Genomic DNA, 13,136 nt, shown 5'->3' on the forward strand with positions numbered 1-13,136 from the left:
GTAGTTAGCAAAACAGAGGCCTGGTCCGTCAGGGACAGAATGACTTAGAAATATCAACAGACACTGCCAGGGCTATCATATCTCTAGCTCAATGAGAAGAAAGGCAGCCTTGTAGTCCGGAGGTCACCGGTTCGATCTCCGTCCCCGACGATGTGTAGAGGCGATCATGATTTGGCATTCGTAGGCTTGCGCATGGTATTTCTTGAGGTTAGGGGAAGGCATAGTTTTACTGAGGTTAGGGTTATGGGTTTAAAATGCTCATTTGTTAATTGCATGGTCTTCTTTCTCTCAAGTTCAGTCTTCTATGTTTCTATGGCTTATTGTGCATATTACTTATCATTGCTTCTTTCTTTCTTCTCTCTTCAATCCCTGGCCCCGTATTATCGCTGCTTGCAGCTATATTTTTTACATTTGTTTTGCATAGATTTCACAATGATAGCTTACGCATTTGTTTGATGAAACACTGTATCTGAAAATACATGGATGCTGACATCATTATATCGTTGGGTTGTGTTAAAAAACAAAACAACAACTAAACTAAACGTGGCCTCACTGACCCCTCCTCAAAACATACTGGTCACCTGACCTGACCTTGTTTGTCCTCACTGACACGGCAGCCCCTCCTCAAAACATACTGGTCACCTGACCTGACCCCGTTTGTCCTCACTGCCACGGCAGCCCCTCCTCTAAACATACTGGTCACCTGACCTGACCTCGTTTGTCCTCAATGACACGGCAGCCCCTCCTCTAAACATACTGGTCACCTGACCTGACCTTGTTTGTCCTCACTGACACGGCAGCCCCGCCTCAAAACATACTGGTCACCTGACCTGACCTTGTTTGTCCTCACTGACACGGCAGCCCCGCCTCAAAACATACTGGTCACCTGACCGGACCTCGTTTGTCGTCTAAACACGGCAAACTCTGGAAGCCATTCTTAGCCAGCGCTCGACTTTTTTTTACATATTCCATGAATGAAAAGGAGCAGGAAAGAAGATAAATCTAGAATCTATGAATCCAGTCATGATTTTATTCCATAAGTCTTACCTGTGCTGTTGTATTTCAGTGTAAGAGGACGTATCTAGCGCTCTAGATCTTCATAGCTCTCACAGGACTTGATATAGGACCTGACCATACAAGGAAACAAGAGTTTCATTGGTTTAGAACAGCGGTCAGATGTGTCGATACATTCAGGTAAACATGACCTTATAAAACCTTGGAGTAAAGAGAAATGGGCGTGGCATAGTGGGGTTTGTTGGTGAAGTGAAGAGAAGTTTAGTAATAACTCTAAAAAAGTACTGTAAATACAAATAGAAATATAGCTGCAAGCAGCGATAATACGGGGCCAGTGAATAGAGAGAGAGAGAGACATGGAAACGGAATAGATTGAAGAGAGAGAGAGTGACATGGAAACATAATGGTTTGATTGGACATCTCAACCTACTGCCATTAACAGGATTCGAACTCTCAACCGTCAGACTAATAGGCTGCAACACTACCTATAGTGCTATAGCTTTGTCCAGGCTGATATTGTCTGTTGAAGATCATAAACTCTTGCCTTCTTTCATGAACCAAGCCCCTGTTTCACTAACACTAAGATCACTCGTTCACAAGCCATCTACCAATGAAGAAATTGTACATCTCCTCAGAACCAAAACTAATGAAAGTAGCCGATCTACAAGCTCACAAACCATGAAAAGTTGTGAGATTGTAGATCAGCTATTTTCAGAATGAAGTATGTCATACGTAAAAAACGTACTCTCAAATAAGCATTTCAGGTTATCTTTACTATTTGCACATGTATTCATTGATACAGTCATGTTGTTTGCAATTCAACTTAAATTAAGTCTACATCAAGTGAGGCTTGAACTGGCGAGCTTGAGATTGTGAGGCATTCATTTAAGGGAGACGCCATTGGCCCAACAGACAAGTAACTGTGAAAAAGGAGATCAAACAGATGATACAGTTTCACGCAAATAGCTGAAAAATCCTGGGTTTAAGTGTTTTTCAAACTGCTCAAAATTGCGGACAATCTAAGGGCGGAGCTTAATGGTCAAATCGATACGTGTGTTCCTCATGAGTCAAGGCACATGTGTAAGCAAGTTTCACGACTTTCGGCCAAACGAGGCATGACTTATGCCTGTTTAAAGTCTGCATTTTCAAAAAATTGCTATAGCGCCCCCTTTTGGCCAATTGGAGTAAGATTGGTTTCAGTGATATTTGGAATGACCCTGTACATTTCTGCAAAGTTTCAAAGAAATGTGAGTCTGCATGTATGTTTTAGGCACAGATGAATAATTTTCATAAAACTGTAATAGTTAAAATCTATCTCCTCCTGGGATTTTTGAGCAATCTGCACGAAACGTTTACCACTTGAACTTTGGACCTCTGCCTACAAAAATTTCCAACGGATTTTCCATAAGTGAAAAAATGCAGAAGTTAGGAGCCAATGACTGTTTTTCATATAATTCAAAATGGTGGGAGATCTAAAGGTCAGAGGTCAAAAGTCAGACCACGAAAGTTGTCGGGCATGAAGAGACGCATGTGTGTATTGAAGTTTCATGGTTGTAGGTCAAACAGGGCATGAGTTGTACCTGTTCAAAGTTGGCACTTTCAATTGAGTGCTATAGCGCCACCCTTTGACGAATGAGTGTGAGAATTATTTCTTGGTAGTTTTTCATGAGCATCTACCATAAGGCCGAGTTTCGTAAAAAGCGTATGCACGGTTAAGCCAGAACTGGCAAAAACAAGTATTTTTCAAACTGCTCAAAATTGCGGAAAATCTAAGGGCGGAGCTTAATGGTCAAATCGATACGTGTGTTCCTCATGAGTCAAGGCACATGTGTAAGCAAGTTTCACGACTTTCGGCCAAACGAGGCATGACTTATGCCTGTTTAAAGTCTGCCTTTTCAAAAAATTGCTATAGCGCCCCCTTTTGGCCAATTGGAGTAAGATTGGTTTCAGTGATATTTGGAATGACCCTGTACATTTTTGCAAAGTTTCAAAGAAATGTGAGTCTGCATGTATGTTTTAGGCACAGATGAATAATTTTCATAAAACTGTAATAGTTAAAATCTATCTCCTCCTGGGATTTTTGAGCAATCTGCACGAAACGTTTCACACTTGAACTTTGGACCACTTTCTACAAAAATTTCCAACGGATTTTCCATAAGTGAAAAAATGCAGAAGTTAGGAGCCAATGACTGTTTTTCATATAATTCAAAATGGTGGGAGATCTAAAGGTCAGAGGTCAAAAGTCAGAGTGTGAAAGTTGTTCAGCATGAGGAGACGCATATGTGTATCCAAGTTTCATGGCTGTAGGTCAAACAGGGCATGAGTTGTACCTGGTCAAAGTTGGCATTTTCAATTGAGTGCTATAGCGCCACCTTTGCACGAAAGATTGTGAGAATTATTTTTTGATCGTTTTTCATGACCATCTACCATATGGCCGAGTTTCGTAAAAAGCGACAGCGCGGTTCAGCCAGAACTGCGAAAAGTGGCAGAAGAAGAAGAAGAAGAAGAAGAAGAAGAAGAAGTGACAGAATACTGCCAATAACAATACGTGTACAGAGCAGAGCTCTGTCCCCGTAATAACCCAAAATGACTTAACTCCACCTGGAGTTGAATATACAGTTATATTAGTTATTAAATATCTCAGCCAGGCCGGACGGCGAAAGGCCGGGGATTATGTTTTTGCCCCTGTTTGTCTGTTGTCTGTTAACACATTCACCGCCAGAGTTTATTCATAAGGTACTCACCCACTGCCAGCGTTTTTGAGTTTTATAGCCTTTTGAACCGTTCACAAAAAAATTATATCCATTAAAATCCGCGATCGGATGGTGTTTATAAACAGCAACGACGGACGTACGAGCCCACATGGAAAGAACCTATATGCGTCATATATGTTTGTAATATAGGACCGCATACATAAAATTGGCACCTTTCCTATATGTATATGTACATATATGTGCATATATGTACATATATATGCGCATATATGTACATATATGCACATATACATATAGGAAAGGTGCCAATTTTATGTATGCAACATATAGGTACATATGACCTGTATGTAACATATAGGTACATATATGACCTGTATGTACCTATATCTACATATATGCAATGAAACATAATTATATGATACCTATATCACCTATAAAATAGGTGAAATAGGTGATAAGTTTGTTTTACATGTACACATTAATCAAATCCAATAGAAACCCAAATGTAGAACTTTAACACTTTATTTAAACAAGTTATAATATGCAAACATGAAACATTATGGCTTTTAAAGTGGCAAACAGCTGGATAAAAAAAAATATATTAAATTAAATTAAATTAAGCTCCGGGACAGGTTAACTAACACTCCCTTTGCCCTGCCAGGCTTTTGGAAATGCCAAAACCCAGGAAGGACACAGACCCAAGAGAATAGACAGACAGAAGTTAGTTACTCATCATTGATGTTTTATTAATGAACAAACATAGCAGGCAGCTTTAACAGTATATAAAAAAACAAAAATGTATTGGCATCAAAATTTACATAAAAGTTGAAAGGACCACTTCACCACTTTTCATACAATTAGTACTCACTAATGTTCATGATAAAATACTACAATTTGTTTCTACTCTGTGTCTCATAGGAGGGCTGTGGGTAGTTCAGAAACCCATCCACCAGTGACATCATCGTTTGGACGTTTTTTTTTATTAAACAATATATTTTTAAAACACATTTAGATTTGTATTATCGTGAGAACGATGGCTTCCATTATCGCATTGGAACTTTTCACAAATATTATTATGAATAGTAAGATACAGTTTCTATTAGCTTGAATTCAACATTGATGATGTCACTGGTGGACAGGTTTCTGAACTGCCCACAGCCCTCCTATGAGACAGACCAAGTAGGAAAAAAAGGGTAGTATTTTATCATGAACATTAGTGAGGACCAATTCTATGAAAGCCGGTTGAAAAGTGGTCCTTTAAGTGCAAAGTGCATCATGTTTAACATTTTGCATGTGTAATAAACAAATGGCCACAACCAAAACAGTGCATTTTTTTTAATATAGTGTTGTTCGTCGACTAAAACTAAGACGAAAAATGTTCTACCTTTTTCCACTGACAAACTAAATAAAAGCTATGACGACTAAATGTACTGACAATTTCGTCAACAAATAACTAGACTAAAATGTTAGGAAGGGACTAGTGGACAAAAATCTGCTGCCAAAAACACTGTGGAGTACCTAGTCCTTTGCAGCACGGCTTCGGCACTTATTGGTCATGGCTTTCTTCAAGCCCTCTGCAGTGAAAACATTTGTCCATGATGCCAGAGAGGAACACCGCAAGACGTAGTCTGCAGACAGAGAAGATGACATGACACAAGTCAGTCAACATGGGTTTCCCCCGGTTAAATATATACATTTTAAAGACTATATGACTCTCTACAGACTGAGCACAGCATAGCCACAGATGAGGCCAACCTGGTTCAGAGTGTACTGTACGTCCCACCAGCGCAACATGTTGGAAGTGGAACCTGCATTTCTTTACTGCACAAAGGCAGCCAAATTGCCCAATGATAATGTATTGGTGAGATCATAAATTGAGAATATCATTTACAAAACCAAGATTTGTCAAGGATCAAGTATATTTATATGTCCCAAGCTGGGCCTTTTACAGCAGATAATAAAAGCCCTAAAAACACAATACAGTAAGACAGACATGTGTATACATTGTCACAAGATACCCCCCACAATCTTTCTAGCCCCCTTAAAGGAGAATTCCATGCTAGAATGCTTTCTTACCTTTCTTTGTAGTTGCTACGTCCCCACCAAAGAGGTCCAGGTGTTTTTTTTGTGCAAAAACTCCTTATTGCCCATTTCCCCTACCATAGGCCCTCAATGAATTGCATTGAATTGAATAGGGGTTATGGGGTGTTGTGCTAATTCGCTTATTTCCATCGAAATAAGTAGTAAAGTGTGCCGCTTGGGATATTATTTACATTATGAAAAGAGAATATATACAAAAATAATAATAATTTTGAGCAAAAGAAATAAGCGAATTAGCACAACACCCCATAGCCCCATTCAATGCAATTCATTTAGGGCTCATGGTAGGGGAAATAGCCAATAAGCTTTTGCACAAAATAACACCTGGACCTCTTTGGTGTGTACTTAACTACAAAGAAAGGTAAGAAAGCCTTTTAGTATGGAATTCTCCTTTAAGGGCATTTTTCTGTCTAATACCTAGATTACCATACCAGCAAATGGCAGCAAAGTAGATGACAGATTCAATGAAGGCTCTATATCATTGATTTGTTTACCTGAAACCTGGCTAACTTCCTTAAACAGAAAAGGCACTGCTGGCCTTTCTTGCAAACAATTTCAGTATTGGAATCGAATTTCAGACGATTGTCGATTATGGTCCCAAGATATCTATAAGTGGTTACCAACTCCACTGACTGGCCATCTATAACACTACTCTGAGGAACTAGTGGTGTGACAAATACTTACTGAACAGTGCATCCCTCTTCGCCTCATCCAGTTTGTTCTTCCCCTCTGGGATGACACCATGCTTTCCGTATACGACGGCATTGCGGCACTCCTCATGGGTGAAGAACACCTCGAACAACGCGTGGAATAGCCTCTTGCAGTCCTTCCTGGCACGCTGGTGTATGGCTGCCAGCTGCACAGAGGAAATCAACTGTCCACAGCCTGTGAATAGAGAGCGAGCAATTAACCAACTGCATTTTAAGACTTCAGTTTTGCACTTGTAAGGCTCAGCTACATTGACCCCTTTCTGCGCTCAGTGCACCATGAAAACAGACAACTGTGACCTTCTGAAAACGTCACTATCTAGTTGCAGCTCACAACACGGATCACTCGCTACCAAGAACGTCAGGTTCAGTGTGAAATGTATGGCAAACGTATACATCCATACCTGGATATAGCTCCTGCTGCCCGAGACTGGACACTCCAGACTCTAGGTCACCGACCAGGGTGATAAAACCCTTCAGTGCGTCTAGTTGCTCAGAGCCTAGAACAAAGACAAAAAAATCTGAGTCTACTGAGTGTATTTGTAAAACAATAAGATTGAGTACTGTTCTATATAGCTCTACAGTATATTCTGATAGCAGTCATTGATGAGTATTTGTTCAGTAGCAGGGGTCGATTTCCCAGTAAATAGAAAACAGTTTTATTTTGGGATACCAAAGTTTTCCAGTCATGTCAGAGAACTCACAAAAGAGGTACAGGATAAAGTAAAGTTTCAAGTGAGACAAAGAAATTAGCAGACAACTGAAAACTGCAACATTACAGGCAATACAACTTACTGATACTGGAGAGCACAGTGGTTATCCTCCTCAACAGGAGCTGGAGCTTCTCCACCTCAGACCGACAAGAGTCGCAAGGCTGCCACCCTTGACCCTCTGGTATGCTCTGGTCAGATGGATTTGGTTGACCTAGAAAGATTGAAAGCACGTCAAAAACTGTAAAGAAAAGTTAAAAAAAAAAAGTAGAAAAAAAACTCATCTATGAATCCTGAATTTGAAGGACAACAGTGCAAGTCTGTTGACACTTAGCTGAGGAACCACACCTTCTACTGGAGCATCACTGGACGGAGATGGAGGTTGCAGTACACTGGGTGTTACTTTCTTGGTTCCACTGATCCAAGTCCATATATGTAGCTGCATACGGCTGTGCAGAAAAGAGAAAAGGCCCTTAATTGTACTTGGTCAAAAATCATCAAAACTATAGGCTACTATACAAGCTCATAGATAGCGCAGCACCGAGTGCTGTGCTACGAGCTTGTAGGTCTAAATGGGTTAAATCTAAAGAAAACATACCTCATCAACAGGTCAGCAGGCCTGTGTAGAAGAGGCTGGAGGGTATGGCTGTAGATCGGGGTAAAAGGTATCACAAGGTTGCAGAGACATAGAAAAGTAACCTTAGTTTGTAGTCTGTCAAAGATCTTTAAAAAATAGCTATGCCTTTATGCAATGCATTGTGGATTTTAGATAGAAAACCCCTTAAGAAAACCCCTTAAGACAGTGTTCTGACCACTTCTTTACTTCTGAACAACTCCTAAAATCAGAGCCTGAGATAGAGATCTAAAAGAAACGAAATAAGTAATAAAACTCTACTAAAATATGACCATGACAATGTCATTCATATATTGGGAAGAGAATGGTCCAAATGTTTTGCACATAACTTACACTCAAAGCCAATCGAAGTCCATCAATTGCTTCAGGAGGGAGGAGACAGGAGGACAAACCCACTTTTCTGGCTGAGCAGCTTTGTGGTTTGGTGCCACCGCCAATGGGTTGATCCCAACGAAACATCTGAAATCACAAAACACAAATGGAAAAGGTGCACTCACAGCCGTTCTACAAGAGAGCACATCATTCGAGTTACACATGATGGTTCTACTTAAAGCAGAAAGTTACCTTTGAATGAATTCCAGTGTGTAACAGGCGTGCTCCTCCTGGTACACCAAAGTTGTAATAACTGGAAAAGCTGCCATCCCAGCCAGGAAGTTGATCTGTGGAGCCACAACGACCGACCTCAATGCTCAGCATCCATTGTGTAGCTGTGAGAACTTCACCTAAAGATAATTTGACATATATGGTTTGCATGTTAACAGTGTTTGTCTGTTGCTTTCCACATAACAATAGACTGTTAAACTAAAACATGACCTCCATATAGTCTCCGTATTTGCAATGCTTTAAAACAGTAAAAAAAACAGTAAAAAGTGTGCAGACTAAACTCTGTGTTAATTTAACTTAAGCAGGGGTCTTCAACAGGGGGTCCGGGACCCCTAGGGGGTCCTCAGAATTACTACAGGGGGTCCGCCAAATCTTTGTGTGATATGATTATTTATTTTACCTTAACCACTTGAACCTTAGCATCCCTTTTCTGAGGAGAACTTTAGCCAAAAATAGCAGATCTACAAGCTCACAACGCCTCACGCTGCAAGGCGTTGTGAGCTTGTAGATCAGCTATTTTTGGCAAAGAGGGAAAAAGAGCAGACCAAGTAAACAAAAAAAGTTGAATCTGAAACACAATTTTATACAATATAGAGGGGGTCCCTGCTTCATCTCTCTCTCAGCTAGGGGGTCCATGGCCTGAAAACGTTGGTCTTACCATTTGTACTCTCTTTCCCTAAATGAAATGATTTTACTTTGTACTGTAGGTTCAAAACAAAATTCATAGATATAATAATAATAATAATAATAATAATAATAATAATAATAATAATAATGAATTACAGTCAAAACAAATGAGGCCATTGTTAGCTCTCACTGATGTGGTCTGATTTATACCTGAAATAAACAATGACATCATGCACCACATGGAAATTAATATGCTAATGCGATGTCTAAGACTGTGTTGCACGCCCCAAAAACTGATCTAAAAGCTCACAATGCGTCGCTGTGAGCTTGTAGATCAGTGATGTTTGGCCATGCAACACAGCCTTACGAAGAAACATAGAGAAGCTTTAGAACCAGAGCGAGTCTGTATAACCCCCTGTATTATGACAGTCATGACAAAACTTCAACCTGGTGTTTGCACGTTCTCCATGTAAAGCCCTACATCTACATTAACGTTCAGATTTCAAATATAAAGTGCTTACCCCATGGCCACGGATGTTACAATTCACTTCGGGTCGGTGTAAGTACCCGTATATTCCGGATTGTTAAAAAAAAAAGCATTTTAATCCGATCGGTGGCCATTTTGTCATAGAGTTATAATGTAACAGAGTGCAGTACTCCTCCCAACCGATAGGGTCAAGTAGTTGAAAGCGTACAGAAATACGGAGAAAATGGCCATCGATCGAATTAAAATGCTTTTTATTGAACAATACAGACGATACGGGTATTGCTGAGTGCCCGAGTGGACTTGTAACATCCGTGACCATAGAGTAAGCACTTTATATTTAAAATCTGAACGTTTATGCAGATGTACAGGTTGTAAATGGAGAAAGTGCAAAACACAGGTTGAAGTTCGGCCGTGACGCTCGTGACGGACGAGCGTCGTGTGATCCATAGCTAATACACGACAACTGCACACCGTTTACGATACTAACAAGTTGGATAACACTTTAATTCCATAAACTAATTAAACTTACCTGTTATCTGGTAGAGTAGCACGGAAGCAACTGGTTTGTAAATAAATGTTCGCTTAGCCGACGGTTAGCTAGTTTCGTTTCTCGCGCTCCCCGGTTCAAAACTGATAAGCTCCGCCTTGAGCAGCTGCGTGACGTAACTGTAGGTCTGGTCAGGTTCTCAACCTGTGGGTCGGGACCCCCAGGGGGATCCCCACATGATTGGGGGGATCTGTAGGTGGCAGTGGCAGTGAAGTGACAATTTAAGTAACCCTTTTAATACCTTAAAAAAAAAGAATTACTGCATCAAAAGTAATCAACAAACTATACTAAAAAAAATTGTCAAACATTGGCCAAATTGTCAAATAATATAAGAAAGAGGCAAAAATAGCCCATCGACTCAAGGCGTTGTGAGCTTGTAGATCGGCTATTTTCAAAATATTGATCTGTGGAACGGAGTCAAACTAAATGCCTCAACTCCTACATTACAAGTGCATATCAGGGTTGGGGGTCCCCAGTTCAAATATGATTATTTTGGGGGGTCGTGGCCTGAAAAGGTTGAGAACCAGTGAAGTAACAGTATAGGCGGGCACTCGGACATCTGCACACCTCAATGTAAAATTGGCAAATTTGTCCAAAATGTAAAAAGAAAATGAAATATTTGGAAAATGTTTTAAAACAAAGTATACATGATTAGAACATTCTTAAACATTTGACAATTAAGGTCTAATATTTCTATAATTGCTAGAAATTGCTAGAAAACCTGTATAGCAGTCATTTTGGGGCATAAACAATAAGTTGAAGGATAAAATTAATAACAATAAAAATAACTGATAATGATGATGATGTTCACATCATGTAAAACATTTGTTAAATTGTTGTGCCTTTTGTTTTTAAACCCTGTAGCACTTTGTTATTTCCAAAAATGTAAAGTGCATTATAAATAACATGTATTATTATTATTATTATCATTATTATGTATACTTTACATTACTGTAAAAGTAACTTCTATAGTTAGATTATAACCTGACTGTAATTTCTACACTATGTTACTGTGTAAAAATGCAGTAAGTTTCTGTAATGATTTGTTTTCCATGATGCATTGCAAAATACAGTTAAACATTGTAAAATGACAGAACAATAAGATACTGTACATTTTTACTGTAGAAATTACAGAAATTTGTTACAGTGTAGATAGATAGATAGATAGATAGCTATCTATCTATCTATCTATCTATCTATCTATCTTTCACTAGTGTCTGTCTCTACTAGGTTGGGGGCTTAGCCCCCCAGGCAACTGTGCTGACCTGCAACGGGACATGCACGAGATGAGAGCTCAAACTTGGATTATGCTTTCCTCTGGGTACATATTAAGAAGCTATATAGGAGACTTATATGTCCTGTATTATGAACATATAGAGCCTATATATGGATAAAGAAGCTATATAGGAGACCTATATGGCTTGTATTATCAACATATATGACCTATATGAGGGTATAAACAAGCTATATAGGAGACCTATATACCCTGTATATGCACATATATGCACCTGATTTTGACCTATATGTGAGATATATGCAGCCTATATGGAGCTTATACCAGGCATATATGTGGTATATATGCACATATATGCGCATATATGATCCTTATATGTAGCATATAGGTTACATATAGTTGCATATATGGAACATATAGATTCTTTCCATGTGGGAGCCCTCATAATGTTTACACTTTTCTTTCTTTTTCTTCTTCTGTGGTATCAGCGGCTAAAACAGGCTGCAAACGTCATATCCGTTTGGCTGTGACGTGGCTGTGACGTTTCCCCACCGGCCATCTTAGATTAGCTTAGCCTCCGATCGGCTATCAGATCGTTTTTAAACACAAAGAGGATAACCGTTCGTCGATCAAAAAAAAAAAAAAATCAAGGATGGTACCAAAAACATTTTTTTTCGTTATCAAACCACATAAAAAGACGATCCCGAGATATCTCGGTATTCGCAGGTAACGGGTGGATTTAATGTCCCGAGATATCTCGGGATTGGCAGTATATGTGTTAAACAGCTAATCTCCAGCAACGTTGGACCGATCAGTATGAAACTTTGCACACACTCCCTGTAGGCCAAGGAAGAACCCCTGCCACACATTATTAAAATGGGCCTCTTGGTGGCGCTATAAGGCGCATTTTGGCCTATAACTCAAACCGTAGGTTTTTAAATCACATTTTCTTGTTCCTTTTATTCCTTGGATAATGCTGCAACTAATCATATTGGCCCAACCATTTATGCCTGACTAGATTTTCCTCCATTTTGTTTTCTTCAAAACATACTTTTTGCTACAACTCCAACAGATGTTGTCCTAAACTCTCACACATCGCAACACATTACATGTGGAGTCATGTAATCAAGATGTTTCAGTTGGATCATGCATAATTATTAAATTCCAATTCCCTATGATTGACTTTCAAACTTGTGGGCCCTGGGTAGCCAACCCAGCCTGGCGGAGATCTGCAATTTTCTATCTCTGATTCACCCACTCTGAGCAAAGTACCATGTACACTCTCAGAGTTACATATCCACTGACAGACGGAATATAGGTTGTGCATTTAAAGGTAGGGTGAGTGATATTTGGGGGATTTTTTCTTTTTTGTTAAAAAGGTTACAGTACTATATTCTGATAGTAATCATTGCTACGGAGCGTTTGTTCGGTCACAGGGGTCTCTCCAGCTCTTTAGCAAACACAATATAGTACATTTTCAGGTAGGGGACAAAGTTTAAGCCTATCAGGAGAGAGCACTGAAAATACATTTTCATGGGAGACTGCTTTTACAGAGCAAACACTCTATAGCAATGAGCACTATCACAATAAAGAGCTATTTAACACAGTTACTGAACAAACACTCTATAGTAATGATTACTATCACAATATAGAGCTATTTAACACTGTTACTGAACAAACACTATAGTAATGATTACTATCACAATATAGAGCTATTTAACACTGATTTTAACAAAAGTCAAATCACTGTCTGTCTGTC

The 13,136-nt window shown here is 39.4% G+C and overlaps 2 protein-coding genes across 6 annotated transcripts in view; both read right to left on the minus strand.

Moving 5' to 3' along the window:
• The window catches only part of LOC311041292 (protein NLRC3-like), a 109,956-nt gene that overhangs the window by 71,186 nt on the left and 25,634 nt on the right, over positions 1-13,136 (minus strand). The window contains exon 2 of one of the 5 annotated variants that reach the window (XM_084086197.1): positions 1,048-1,127. The exons of the other annotated variants lie outside the window; for them this stretch is intronic. The gene's annotated coding sequence lies outside the window, so the exon portion shown is untranslated. The remainder of the gene's footprint in view (positions 1-1,047; positions 1,128-13,136) is intronic. 5 annotated transcript variants of the gene reach the window in all.
• On the minus strand, positions 4,435-10,219 carry LOC311041288 (uncharacterized protein). The gene is made up of 10 exons (XM_084086192.1): positions 10,126-10,219; positions 8,444-8,601; positions 8,213-8,338; positions 7,844-7,891; positions 7,594-7,694; positions 7,331-7,459; positions 6,940-7,035; positions 6,513-6,713; positions 5,247-5,356; positions 4,435-4,891 (listed from the first exon to the last, which is right to left on the minus strand). The coding sequence occupies exons 4-9, from the start codon at positions 7,846-7,848 to the stop codon at positions 5,247-5,249; spliced, it is 642 nt and encodes a 213-aa protein (XP_083942318.1). The 5' UTR covers positions 7,849-7,891; positions 8,213-8,338; positions 8,444-8,601; positions 10,126-10,219; the 3' UTR covers positions 4,435-4,891.

Source organism: Gymnoscopelus microlampas (genome assembly GCF_963454915.1).
Source record: "Gymnoscopelus microlampas genome assembly, contig: SCAFFOLD_52, whole genome shotgun sequence".
In the NCBI taxonomy this organism is placed as follows: Eukaryota; Metazoa; Chordata; class Actinopteri; order Myctophiformes; family Myctophidae; genus Gymnoscopelus; species Gymnoscopelus microlampas.